Source organism: Centroberyx gerrardi, chromosome 23 (assembly GCF_048128805.1).
Source record: "Centroberyx gerrardi isolate f3 chromosome 23, fCenGer3.hap1.cur.20231027, whole genome shotgun sequence".
Classification (NCBI taxonomy): Eukaryota; Metazoa; Chordata; class Actinopteri; order Beryciformes; family Berycidae; genus Centroberyx; species Centroberyx gerrardi.
Genome location: NC_136019.1, coordinates 11,000,725 through 11,014,228, shown reverse-complemented (window position 1 = coordinate 11,014,228; position 13,504 = coordinate 11,000,725). Strand labels below are relative to the sequence as shown.

Sequence of the window (13,504 nt, the reverse complement as noted above, 5' to 3'; positions counted from 1 at the left end):
TGATAAAGCTGGTGTATGTTTATGTAAAATTCCTGCCTAGTGCAGCTTTAAAAACTCATTACACCTGTCAATTATATCCCAGCCACAATGAAACAACAAGCTCAAACTACTCCACTTTGCACTGTTTACATGCAGCGATGCCATTTTTCATGTTATTTTAGGCACAATTTCCATTCATTTCTAATATAGATTTTCTTGCAACCTCCCCCTTCCCTGCTTTCTCGTGTTGTGCTGATAACTTCAATCATCAGTGGTTTCCCATCATGCTTTCATCATGATTTCCCTAAAATTAAAAGAGTGCCATGTAACAGTGGAGCCAAGTGCCCTGACTCTCACCTCCGTTCACATTCAGAGACAAAAACACACCGTCTCCTGCTTTGCCCTTGGTCTCAATTTCCTCCCAATCCCCTAGTCGGGGTCTTAGCTCTGTCTGACAGAACAGAGCCAATCTTATTAAATGACCCAGTCTGTCTGAGCCCCTCCATAAGCTCTACCCCCACCCGAAGGGCACCGAGGCCAGGCTGCCCCCGGGAAACAGTGTGGGGACCCCCCTCGTCACCCCCCAACCTGCGCTCATTACATTCTCCTAATCTGTGGTAATCTGGATAAACTTTTGACAGAGGCATTACGTCTCATGTGCTTCATGATTTGAAATGATACTGAGGTAAACACTGGCTCGGCCCTTTCTCTTTCACTGCAGAGGAGGAGGCTACATTTTGCCACATTTCAGACTGAATTTGAATACTGTGTGGTGTCATACTGAGTCGAGTCTAAGTGGTTTTGTCACACAGCATTTGAAGCAGGACTTTACTTCAGTCAGGTCTCAGTCTTGAGTCTGGTCTCGAAAAGTCTTTTGATGTCCCAGACTTGTCTCTGTCTTATGCCTATTTTGACTCATTTTTTCTATCATGTATTTTTTCCCCCAGCACCGCAAAAAATCTAAGGGGTTTTACTGTATGTAATGGTCCTCAAACTTCAATGCATTGATTTGTCAATTCCTATGTATTGATTAGTTGGATGTTGAAGGGTAGAGAAGTATAGAGTAGATTTGGAGATCGATCTACTAGACTGATCTCTGTTCATCCTTAAGAAACTCCTTACTCATTATTTCAGCATTTGGAAAGACATTTACATGGTTTGTTGGCTATTTTGGTCTTGAATACGACTCAGTTTGCTCTGGTCTCAGTCTTGACCTTGGTCTAGGAATTGACTTGGACTCAATTAAGGTGGTCTTGACTACAGCCGTGGTTTGACCAGTTAATTTCCAAATGGCATTTATATCCATTCTTGGTAGAATAAAATATTACCAGGTGGTTTCCTGAAGGTCATCTTTAAATATCTCTAAAACAAAGAGGTTCCAGTCTGCAAAAGTGTGTTCATTTTGTCATCCAAGAACTTATGCTACCCATTAGAAAGTACCATGAGTTTTGGGTTATAAATCATTGTGAAGGGTAGTGTAATCAACTGATGGACTTCATTTGGGCTTGTGAACCCCCAACATTGTGCACACTCACCCTCAAGTCGCTCACTATGTTGGGGATCCTTCTCCCACGGCCCATAGTGGGGTCAGTGTAGAAGAACTCGGATGGGATTATGGGAAGGACTGGGGAAGAGACATAATTAGTTGTCACATTAACATTTATGAAAATAAATTTGGGATAAGAGTGTTCACCTGTTTGGCAGTTACAGTCCATGGGGTGCTGAGCTGCTCCTGTTGACATGTACAGAGGCAGGAAGGAGGGGTGGTGCAGGGTCCTGCTGGAGAGAGGGGGGACCACAGCCTGCCTGGGCCTCTGGGACGCAACCACAACCAATGCTAAACTGATACATAATCACCACCTTACAGAATCTACTTTAGTCCATGGGCTCAGACCCAAAATTTAACGTACCGGTACCATCTGGGTGGGCAAATTCTAGTTGTCATTTTTTAATTCCTATACATCCCTAGATTATGTTTTGATATGATAGACCATGCAGACTGGCAGCTTATTAGTGGTTATCCCCTCTTAAAGTATGGACTGCTGTCGTTCAAAACCGGGAAAGTGCCTTCCCTGGAAATCATCTTTCTTTCATTATATCCTCTCCCTGGGGTGTGTCTGGACTACTGACTGTTAGTATTACATGTAGAAACATGTTCAACAGACATGTCTAGATATACTATACTACATAGTGTCTACTAAATTGGCACGTCTCAGTCAAAAAGAGACACATTATGTGTTAATGTGTATATGAACAGCTGCATTCAAAATGTGTTACGACTAGGGTTAGAGGGTTACATTTTCTTTCCCGCCACTTTACGCTACAGTGGCTACACTCAGGTCCTCAACTATAGAATATACAGCGTCGGGACCTGAGCTCTGTTCCCAAAAGCCAGTAATTTCTTCGGCCAATGTCGGTGGAGCAGGGGGCCTAAGTCTTAGAGGGCTACGCCTATACTCATAGAATCTGGAGTTACGGTAACATAACTAACGTTCTATTTCGTATAGGCTTCGCCCTCTAAGAGCTGTCGCTATTGGGTTAAGGGCGAAGTTGATGTAGTCAATGCCCACTGAGACACCAAGGACCTCAAGCAGGTAACATACACCAGTTCACAACCCTATAATGCGAAGCGTAATAAGGCAGGAAAACACCGGCTGTGCCATGGTTGACCTCATGTCAACCTTGTGTGGAAAAAAGGCGAGTGATAGAACACTCACTCCACACAACACTGCCGTTACAAAATGTGAGACGTTGATTACGTATCGTAATGATCCCTCATGCAGCCCACTAATCCGTGATGATTAGATTGGGGGCGCACCGTTTGGCATGTGCGTAAAAACGCCAGATCTGACAACGCGTCATCTGCAGTCTAGCACGTTTAAGACTGAATGAGTCAGGGAGGACTCAGACACATCGCGCAGATAGAAACGGATGAAAAGGCACGGAGAAGCCCAAGATGCCGCTGCGCAGATGTCTGCCACCGCCATCCCTCTGAGGAGGGCCGTAGATGATGACAAGGCTCTCGTGGAGTGCACCCGGACGCCCTGCGGTGGCTCGGCTCCCGCCGCACTGTAGGCTTGTGTGATGGCATCACACAGCCAGTGCGACAGACGCTGTTTTGACAGAGCCGAGCCTTGTGAATGCCCTCTGTAATTAACAAACAGCTGCTGTGTCTGTCGGATGTTTGCTGTGCGCAAAACATACTGAGACAAAGTGCGCACTGGGCAGAGTCGGTGAGACGCTTCCTCTGCCTCATTTCTGTGAGGCGGGGGGAAGAACCCCTCGAGGGAAATAATTCTCGACCGAAAGGAGTTTGTTAGGACTTTAGGTGTCTAATTTCTCTAATAGAAAGGCAGGACAGCGAGACCGACAGCGCGCATAAGTCACTCACTCTCTTAGCCGACGTCAGGGCTAGGAGGAGCACTGTTTTCAGGGATAGCATCTTGAGAGAGATTTGGGCTATTGGCTCGAAAGGGGGACCCCCCAGAGCGCGCAACACCAGAGGTAAATCCCACTGCGGAGCTAGAGAGCGTACGACAGGTTTCTGTCGTCTGACTCCCTTTAAAAAGCACTTCACCAAGGGATGCGCGAAAACTGATCTCTCTCCATAGCCCTCGTGGCAGGATGAATGGCTGCAGCATACGCTTTGATTGTAGATGGAGCCAAATCTGAAGGTAGGATAACACGAGAGGCAGAGGACACAACGTGGGATCTGAGCCTCTCTCCACACACCAGCGCTGAAAAGCAGACCATCTACCCGCGTAAGACGCTGTAGTAGAATGGGCTCTCGCACCTTGGATAGTGCGCACCACCGCAGGGGGCAAACCTAACCTTTCCAAGCGCTCGGGTTCAGCGGCCAGGCCCACAGTTGTTGGCCTATTACCAGGAGGTGGAGAATCACACCGTCCAGCTGTGACAGTGCGTCTCTGCGTCATGGGAGCTGCCACGGTTTCCCCGCCAGCAGCTGCACCATGGTTGGGAACCAAGACACGCTCGTGCGTTCTGGTGCCACCAGAATAACCGCTGGGTTCTCCTCCTGAACGCGCGCTATGAGGCGGGAACTGGGGGAAACATAAAGGAGAGCCAAAGCGGAGGGCGTTTGACCGGCGGCTCCTGGACGTACACATCCCCGCCTAAGAGGCCGTGAGCTGGTGCAGGTTGCTCTGCTGGCATCGCTATGCCCCCCTGCTTAATGATATCCGGCAAGTCCAGGAGAAGTCCTTTGGCGGCCGGCATGTGGCTGGCAGATTGGAGCGGAGAAGGAGAGGACCACAGCAGCGGAGCTCCTTGCCGCGGTGGGGAAGGGGAAAGCCGCAATTGCGGGGCCCCGCCCTCAAGATCAGGCTCCAGGTCTCCCGACAGGGAGACGGGAGAATCGGGAGGAGAGCCCGAGATGGAGGGAGCCGAGCCGGCTGACTCGTGCCCGCCATCGAGGATTTCCTCCGGAATATTCGGGAAGTCGTTGCCGCAGAGGATCTTGTCCAGCTCGTCATCCGGAGAGACGGTGCCGCGGTCAGCCCAGCTACCGTCGCCTCCACCTGGAGTGCCGTGAAGGCGTCCGCCCGCCGCTGCAGTTCCTCTACAGGCAGTCGAGCACAGAATTGGCAGGAGGCCTGCGGAGTCAACGCTAACCTGGCGTGAACGGCGCCCAGGCAAGTCTCGCAGCGGGGGTGGAGGTCCGACGGCAGGATGTAGCCGGTCCAGCAGGTGCTACACAAGTGGACAGCTCCTCCGGCGCGGTGAGATGACTTCTTCATCTTCTTCTTCTTGACTGCTTGATCGCTGAAGAAATTTTGGGAGCAGAGCTCAGATTACGACGCTGTATATTGTTGAGGACCTGAGTATAGCCACTGTAGTGTAAAGTGGCGGGAAAGAAAATTGCTAAAGAAAATTAGCTAGCTAGCTAACGTTACCTCTAAATATGGTTAGTTAAAGTTAATTCACTTGAGGCGGTAAACACAGTCTGGTTACATGTTTAAACCTTTTATTCTGTTGATGGGTAGACTTTATCTTTGTTTGAAGTACTTTGAACAAAATTACTTACAAGGGCAAGGCATCTGTCACAGACTAGCCTATGGTCCTAGCAGTCACCAGTCACCAGCCACTAGACTCACTCACTGAACACGCAACTCACGTGCTACAGAGATGCTACAGAGATGGAATCTGGGAAACCTGGACATAAACAATTTATTAACATTTTTTATTTCAAAAGTGGAGTCGGCTTCTATTAAATATACTGTATATTTTCAAGTACATAATTTATTTAGAAATAATTTATATTAGGGGGAAAGAAAACAAGAATAGCAAAAACAACAAAATCTCCTACAGGCACTAATAGGGGAAAATAACAAAATGTCCAATAAATATGAAAAGCTGCTCCTGTGGAAAGGCTATCATATATTAATTTACTTATATTGACCCTATAAACAATTTACTATAGGTAAGGTTTTGCCCCCTCAGATGGTACCGATATCTGGTCTGGCCCATGGACTACTTTCCTGTCAAGTAAAAAAAAGTGTTTAATTTTGAAGTGACAGAAAAACTCACGGCAAAACTTTCCTGCTGGTCATTCATGTTTATCTTTGTCTTTGCAGTGCCAAGAAATAGTGAAATCTGCACGTTTGAGCGCAAAAGGTTACATGCAGCAGCAGTGTTGCCGTGCACAGTGCACAGGCTTTACCTTGTCGCGAGTGAAAGTGACCGCTAGCGCCCCCTGCTGGCTGCCTTAATCCATGAGATCCACGTTTATTTTCCATTGACTAATCCAATATAATTATTACCTCCGCCAAGGAGGTTATGTTTTCGGTGCCATTTGTCTGTCAGCAACATTACGGAAAAAAGACTGGGCCGGTTTTCATGAAACTTCGTGGAAGGGTGCAGCATGGGCCAAGGAAGAACCCATTAAATTTTGGAGCGCATCCGGCTCACGAAATTTGCACATCATAGCAGACTGGACTATTGGCCTTGCGCTCTCCGAGTGCCCTTCTAGTTGTTTATGTGAATATAATCCCTGTCACGTTAAATTCAATGCGTCCTGTAGTATAACTTCCATATTAGCTTTGAGTTATGCTGCCTTCAAATGGAACTCGTGGTCACGACTCGTGAACTCGGAGCTTTCATAAAATTTCCCACTTCCGAAGTCGTGAATACCACAGGAGGGGGGCGTTCATATGGACTCTTCTCATGAACTCGGTAAACACGACCCCATTTGACGGCAGCATTAACCCTCGACCCCATGTTCGACCCCGAAAGGTATTGTTTATGGCAAGAGCATTTGAAGTGCACAATACATTTGGGTCCAAAGTTATTTAGCCACATTTCCAAGCAGCCTTGTATGTCCAACTGCTTGTTGCAGTTGACAAGCCACATCAGGTGAATTTGTTCCTTAGTTCTTGAACTGCATAAAGTTCCTGACAAGCAAAAGATTGAGTTGTTGGGGTTTGTAAATTATGGTACAAGCCTGACAGCCAGTCTAAAAGCAGTTGAACAGAGGTATGGGGTCTCAAACCCACAGGGCAAGCTGTTGCTGTGGAATTTGTAAGATGCAGTGACCTGTTGGCATTTGAAGCCAATTAGTTGTACAAGTTACCAGTCTTTCCCGTCACAGTAGCCTACAAGTTCTTTGAAAGCTAACACTTAACTTGTAACCACAACCCAAAGCTAGTTGCCAACAAGTCCCCTGCTGACTCCCATTTCCTTTGTACTTACAACCTAGGCCATATTTAAATGTAGTGTTGAAATACTTGAATGACACAGCATTGTAAGGAAATATTTATTAGAACAACATTTTATTACAATCTTAAAATTTCATATTCGTTTTCCTTTAAATGACTGTGGCATTCCCTTTAACTTGTGAAGTTCCTTTGTCATTCCCTTTAACTTGTAAAGTTCCTTTGGCTCCTGTGAAGAGAGAACATTCATGTTCAGACATCACATATTTCCATACCAATTTGGTTAAGAGTGTTCCTCACCTTTTTTAGACAGATCGGTGAAGTTCTTTAGAAAGCTGAACACTCTGATGTACTGAGCAGGGGGGTGGGAGGCAGGCAGCTTGTTGGAGGGTCTTCTGGTAGTGGACACTGACACTGTTTGAGCAGGGGGCTGGTAGGCAGGCAGCTTGTTGAAGGGTCTTCTGGTAGTGGACACCGTTTGAAGTGATGTCATCGGCCTGATGGTGGGATACTGGAGTTTCTGGTTGATGGTGAGAACTTGAGTTTGCTGTTGTATACCTATGGTACAGAAATAGAGATACTCAACATTCAGTGAGTAGGAAAACTGGTCATGTGGTGCAACAAGACAGCAACCTACCTTCCATGGGGATCTTCTCACGCATGATGCGTCCGACACCAGGTGTGTCGGAGTCAAACCTGTGCACTGAGAAGAGGCGATGGAGCCCAGCCAGAGAATAGGTGCACTTAAATGTCACCCTGTAGGTGAAGAGGGAAAACTTTATGGACCTCAAGGAGAAATGTTGCAATATATGGGTAGTTGGATTTTAAAGACCCCAAAAAACAAAAAAGTCGGTACACACTTTTCAGTAGCATCCCTGGCAACAAGTGGCTTTTTCACAGTGAGGTGCTTCTGGTTGAAGAGGATCTCATTTTCATAGGTGACATAATCTTTGCCAAGCTGAGGAAGGCCAACAAGGCATTAGACGTGACAGATCTATGACAATGAGTGCAATGCAACAAATGTGTCACCCAGACATTCAGATCCATCATGACTATCCAATTGAAGCAATCGCCCAGTTTCATACCATCCGTTTCAGTAACTTTGGAGTAGTCCAATAAGTTGAAGTACCTTAACTCTGGTTCCACAAGAGTTCAATGCGAAAGAGAAGCGAACCCTGGTGTTGTCTGCCTCTTTGGGTCCACAGTGTCTGTCCTGGAGGGATGTTCTAGCAGGGATCCCTCCACTGGGGATGGCCATGGACACATCAACCACCACCGCCACCTTCCCATCAGTTGAACACACTGAAGACAGAAGGGTTACATTTATAAACCTACATGTCAAGAGAAGTGCCTACAGTGAAAACCTAGGACGTTCTTACTAGGGATGCACTGATGCCAGGCGAAAATGGAATATCGGTATCGGAGATTTTACCCAAGACTAAAATCTGATACCGAAAGCCATGAGTAACATGTAAGAAATAAAAGCAAACCGTCTTGATTTTATGCATTCGTGGCACATAGAAGCCTGTATTTCTCAAACAGTGGGAAAAACAAGGATTTTATCTCAATAATTTTGTCCATTGACCCCAAACTAAGGAAGTAGGCCTGCACTGTTAAGTAAAAGTAATGGATTGGAACTCAGTATCGGCTGATACTTAAACTTACATACTCGTAATCGTATCGGCATTGACAAAGTGGCATCGGTGCATCCCTAGTTCTTACCAATGAGTTCAGCAGTTGTGAAGGGACATGTTTTGACAGAAGAACCCTGGACCTCCAAGGTCTTGGGATCGTGGACGAGGATATTGAAGGTGCCAAAGAAGGTCTTCAAACCAATGTCCTACAAAAACAAGGCAGATATGGCTTAGTCATTGTACTAATGACAGACAGTCCATTTACAGGGTTATCCCAGAGTGCCTTACAGAACACAAGTAAACTAATTTGTCATTGTACCTTGTAGGTGTAGCCATCTGTAAAGAGCGGCACATACAGGAGCAGACTCTGGCTGTCGTTGTGCATGGTGTAACCCTTCTCAGCTGCCAGCTCTGCTGTCAGCGGTTCAGGGCCGATGTAGACCTGCCACAGGTAGTCATAAGGCTGGTGGTCCCGCTTGAAGCTGATGCCTTTCTCAGAGCAGACTGCCTCGAAGGATGGAGGAACTGTAGAGAAGTAGATGGGCAAATTCTGTTCAAAGCTCAGAAACAGGATAGAGAATTTATAAGTCTAAGTCCAGTTCAACTTACAGACATCGGTTATCAATGCCACAACTGATGCTAGGTGGTAATAAGCCTCGTTTTCAGGCAGAATGGCCAGTGTGTAGTTTATGTCCAGGGTGTGCTGCAGAATGCCATCTTTGGAGAGCTAGAAGACAAGAAATACAATCCTAACACCACAACAGGCTGGCAGTTGATATCCCCAAAACAGTGAACCAAGCTCCTCAAGGATTCCTGACAAAACCAACCTTGCTCAAGTCCTTTTGATCTTACCTGTGTTAAGACAACAGCGTTGTCAAAAGGCACCCTGAGAGTGTAGCCATGGGTGTAATTGGGCTGGAGGACTTTTGAGATGGCGAGGCTGCTTGCATTTATAAGTGGCACAGCAAAGTCCTGTCCATTCAGCTGAATGGACATCAAATCTACATCCTCAGGGACGTCTCCAAGGCAAACAGTGAACATGCGTTCCTCAAGAATAGTTCCTGAAATGTTAAGCCATCAGATGAGCATTTGCACTGGATATTTAACAAATCAATACCTGTCATTTCCTAACTTACTGTTAGAAGTGAAAGCAGGGCGTGACAGCATGGGTGTGGCAAGCTGTCTGAATAAGCGGAGTCTGGTGTCAACATGATCCTCATCATAAAACATTTGCTCCAAGTACAGATGGAAGATGTAGAACTCATGGTACAAGTTGTCTGCCACAAAGCTCTGAGAAGCAAAGATGCATCCAGTTTGTGATTGAACTGCCATCAGGTTAATCATGCCATGTTTAATCAATAGCATAAGTCTTGAAAACATACATCTGCATTAGGCATCTTGTGGCCCCAAGTGGCAGTGGGAGAGTTTGAATGACTTCCATTACCCAGAAATCATGCAGTGTTATGTCAGTAACAGACTTCTGCAGTTCTACCATGTAGTCCAGCTTTTGTGTGCTTGTTGCCATCAAGTTTGACCTTTAACCATTAGTTTGTCACTTTGCACCACGATGATTTACTGACATACTTTGTCAATAAATGGGACTCTTATGCAGCCCCACTTTCTAATTTTGATACAATGCATTTACACAAGTCCTGCCTAGTACAGCTTCTGATGCATGATGTCATTGTGCATTCTGACCTTCCTGTATCCTCCCTCAGCATTATAGGGGATGCTGATCTGAACTTTGGCACCATGTTTCTCCATGATGTAGCCCTTCTCTGCAATTGGCTGCTCCAGGAGCCCACCACTGACACCCATGTTGACCTGACTGCTTTCAAGACCAGAGAGACCATAGGCCAGCGGGTGCAGGACCTCAGGAGTCTCCCACACCAGGTGGCTGCCATCATATGACCCTTCATCTGCAGAGGAAACATAACATTACAGCCTCATCCGTTATGAGTCAAGTGGAAAAATTAGAGGATAAGAGCGGAGTACTGACGCATGGAGCAAGCGGCCACCAAGTCCACCATGAGGACAATCCAGGTCTGTCTGGAGAACAGGGTTGGATGAACCACTTCTACTGGCACATCATCCACCTGGAGAGAGACAGGTTGACTGAGTACTGTTGAGCAAGTGCTTTTACAGCCATCGTATGCAGAGTACAGCATTACAAAAGCAGAGTTTGGGAGTTCATTCAGTGGACTAGATGCCTATAAGATGTGAACTCTGGATGCACATTAACAGTTAATGACAATGTTCATCCAGGTCGAACCTAGACGCATCTGGCCAATTTAAAATACACCTACAGATTCAGGTGTTTAAAATGAGGGAAATACACAATTGCAGAGGAACTGAGACACCAACGACATACAAGTCATGTCTGGTCCTCAAGTTTTGGTTGTAGCGGAGATGCTAAAATAGTTTACCATAGTGGTGAATGAGTCAGGCTGCCCATAAGGTGTACGGAACACAAGCCTTCCATCAGTCACGTCAAACATGTAGTTCTGCTTACGAGCCTCAGAGAGGGTCATGGGAGACAGCTGCTGCCCCGCCTTCTGGAACATCACCTGCCAATCAGAACTGGCGGTAGTGTAGGCCTGGGAAGAGTTTAAAGACGACTGAATTAATGGCATGTTATGATGCTACAACTATATACACCCAAGAGGCCACAAATTACTTCAGTGATACTAAAGTCAAACCTACAGTTTTGAGGGCAGTATTCCAGTCATCCATCTTGGTTGCAGAGGGGCAGGCCATGTCACCCTTCACAGAAACCTAGAGAAACCACAGCTAGTAAACACCTCCATTGAAACACTTCCTCAGTAGTTTAAGACATTGAGGTTTAACCAAGCTCACTTCCATGTAGTTGACCTCACAGGTAACCTCTCTGGGAGACCAGGGGAGTGAAGGAGAACAGGTCTTATTCAAAGCATAGGTGACCTTTCCCTTTACTTCATCATGGGTAATCAGGTTGAAGTTGAACATGAACACCTTGTCATCCTAAAAGAACCACCAGTAAAATTAGTATGTTATGGTTTTGTAGTCTGAATTGACCCAACTTGTGTTGTGTGTTTACACATACTTTGTTGTCAACATGACAGCTGAAGTAAGAGGCTCGAAGTTCAACATGGCCTGGTAGAGGGAGGACACTGATACTGTAGCCACACTCTGCTGCGTACAGCTCAGTGATGGGGTACACACCTGTCCCGTCTAGGAGGAACATTCAGCACCACATTGGTTAAAGAGCACTGCCGGTAGCAATAAGATAGAGGTTAAAGACTCACCAACAGCCTCAAAGGAAGGTTCCTCCCCAGTGAAGGAGAGCTCAGCAGTTATCATGAAGTAGCGGTCCCGACACTCCATGTCAGGTACACCTGTATGAACAGACAGGTTAAGGAATACAGGTACTGCAGATGTGTGCATCAAGAAACAGACTTGTAATTCTTACCATTTGGAATGCCAGCACATTTTGCAGTTGACCACACAGAAAGGAGCAAGGATACTCTGTAGGAAAATAAGAGCAGAGGACATGCAAGGAAAAACAGCAGCACTAAATGGCAGCTTACTGTATATAAATTCCCACCAAAGCAACTTACCCAAGCCACAATCCAAAAGCCATAGCTACTGATGTGTTACAGTGTCTAAAGCTAGCCTGAGAACTAGCAAACTACACCTGCTAACCACCACAAGCTGAGTTCAACTGCTTGCTTGCAATATCCTAGACAAACTGGCCACTGAGTACTCTGTTTCCAGCAAAGGCTTTTATGTGGTCATTTGTTAATTGACTGACCAACCAGAGGCCCTCAGGTGTAACACACGTGTGTTGCCCATTAGCAATTGAACCACCTTGCAATCAATCAAGCTCATTAGGTAAAAGTTCCCTCCCATTTCCACCTCTATAAGGTCTGTCAGATATTGCTCCTAGCTCCTAAGCGAATGCTTCAAAAAGCACCATCGGTTGTTAAATGCCTGAAGGGCTGAAACCCTGTATATACTTATTATAATGGTAGTAGTGATAGATAATAGGCTTAGGAAAGTATCTTTGGAAGGCAAACATGCACAGTAGACAATGTCAGAGTTTATAACTGGTGTCTTTAATGAATACTTAAATAAAATCATAGAGTAGAATACATCTTTACAAAAAGCCAGAAACAATACCTAATTTCTCATACTTACTCAGGATAAGCATTGATGAAAAAAAGACATTCAAAAACAAATATCCCAGGAACAGAAAACAAAAAATGCCCTGGTGTGTTTAAGTGCATTGGTGTATTTAGTGTTTTAGGTCATTTATAGGTCCAGTATGCAGCCAATCCCACGCAGAGGAACAGCAGCAGCAGCAGCATGGAGGCCAGGGTCCACATGATCCATACTGAGACTCCAGACTGATCCGCTGACAGGAGAGAGGAGGATCAATACCTTGCACATTACATCAGTTTAGTTGACAGCATGAATAAAGCTGATCGATACAGGATCTGTAACATCATAACCCTCCATAATACACAAAGAAAATCCAACCAGTGCAATATGAGGACAAAGTAGATTAGGGTATTTGAGTAGAACAATACATTAAAAGTGTTAACAAGGACTACTGGATTGTTGTCAATACACAAGTTTCACAACAATACTACCTAGAGGACGTTTTTGCTGTTTTGGCATATTGATCCTCCATTTCCTTTGACCTTGAGGGATTGGAAAATTTGATATTATACAGATAAATAAATAAATAAATGTTAAGAATCTTTAGTAGATCAGGGTTAGGTTTCAATCACACACACACACCTGTGTTTGTGGCTTCCCTGCGTGTGCGTTTGACTGGCGGGGGCGAGAGGCCCAGAGTTGAGTTTAAAGCGTGTTGGATAGGGAGGGTGCTGTTGTCATTTGCTGGGTAGCGACACTGGATGGTCAGCCTGAGAGAGAAGACACTGACATCATATTTGGGTCAAACTGTGGACAAAACAGATTCAAGTCAGAGTGCGCTTGTGGTTTGTGTTCACTTGCGTACGTTTCCCACCTGTACGGAGAGTCTCTGTGTATAAGAGGATCATCCAGAGGCAGAAAATCTTGAGCGTATCTCACCTGGTTCTCATAAACCAGGACATTTCCCTCAGTCTGAAGAAACATTAGAACAAAATGAAGAGTAGGATACATTAAGAACAGAATGAAGACTAGGATACGTTAAGAGTCAAACAGCTTGACTGCTGCATCGCTGTTGAGTTA

The 13,504-nt window shown here is 45.6% G+C and overlaps 1 protein-coding gene across 1 annotated transcript; it reads right to left on the bottom strand.

Moving 5' to 3' along the window:
- Nucleotides 1–4,026: 4,026 nt before the first annotated feature.
- zpax4 (zona pellucida protein AX 4) lies at nucleotides 4,027–11,647 on the bottom strand. Its single transcript, XM_071909475.2, has 18 exons — nucleotides 11,569–11,647; nucleotides 11,367–11,494; nucleotides 11,141–11,284; nucleotides 10,988–11,059; nucleotides 10,711–10,881; nucleotides 10,284–10,380; nucleotides 9,983–10,203; nucleotides 9,421–9,574; nucleotides 9,137–9,345; nucleotides 8,894–9,011; nucleotides 8,604–8,809; nucleotides 8,373–8,490; nucleotides 7,780–7,952; nucleotides 7,511–7,608; nucleotides 7,288–7,406; nucleotides 6,951–7,208; nucleotides 4,612–4,753; nucleotides 4,027–4,558 (listed from the first exon to the last, which is right to left on the bottom strand). Exons 1-18 carry the CDS (start codon nucleotides 11,645–11,647, stop codon nucleotides 4,027–4,029), a joined length of 3,039 nt encoding a protein of 1,012 aa, XP_071765576.2.
- Between the last annotated feature and the right edge of the window lie 1,857 nt (nucleotides 11,648–13,504).

Coding starts and splice junctions, on each gene's coding strand:
- zpax4 (XM_071909475.2), bottom strand. CDS start 11,647: ATGGAGTGTCGGGACCGCTACTTCATGATAACTGCTGAGCTCTCCTTC. Junction 9,575..9,982: donor CTGAGGGAGGATACAGGAAG/GTCAGAATGCAC, acceptor TTTGCTTCTCAG/AGCTTTGTGGCAGACAACTT. Junction 4,754..6,950: donor CACCGATCTGTCTAAAAAAG/GTGAGGAACACT, acceptor TCAGCGATCAAG/CAGTCAAGAAGAAGAAGATG.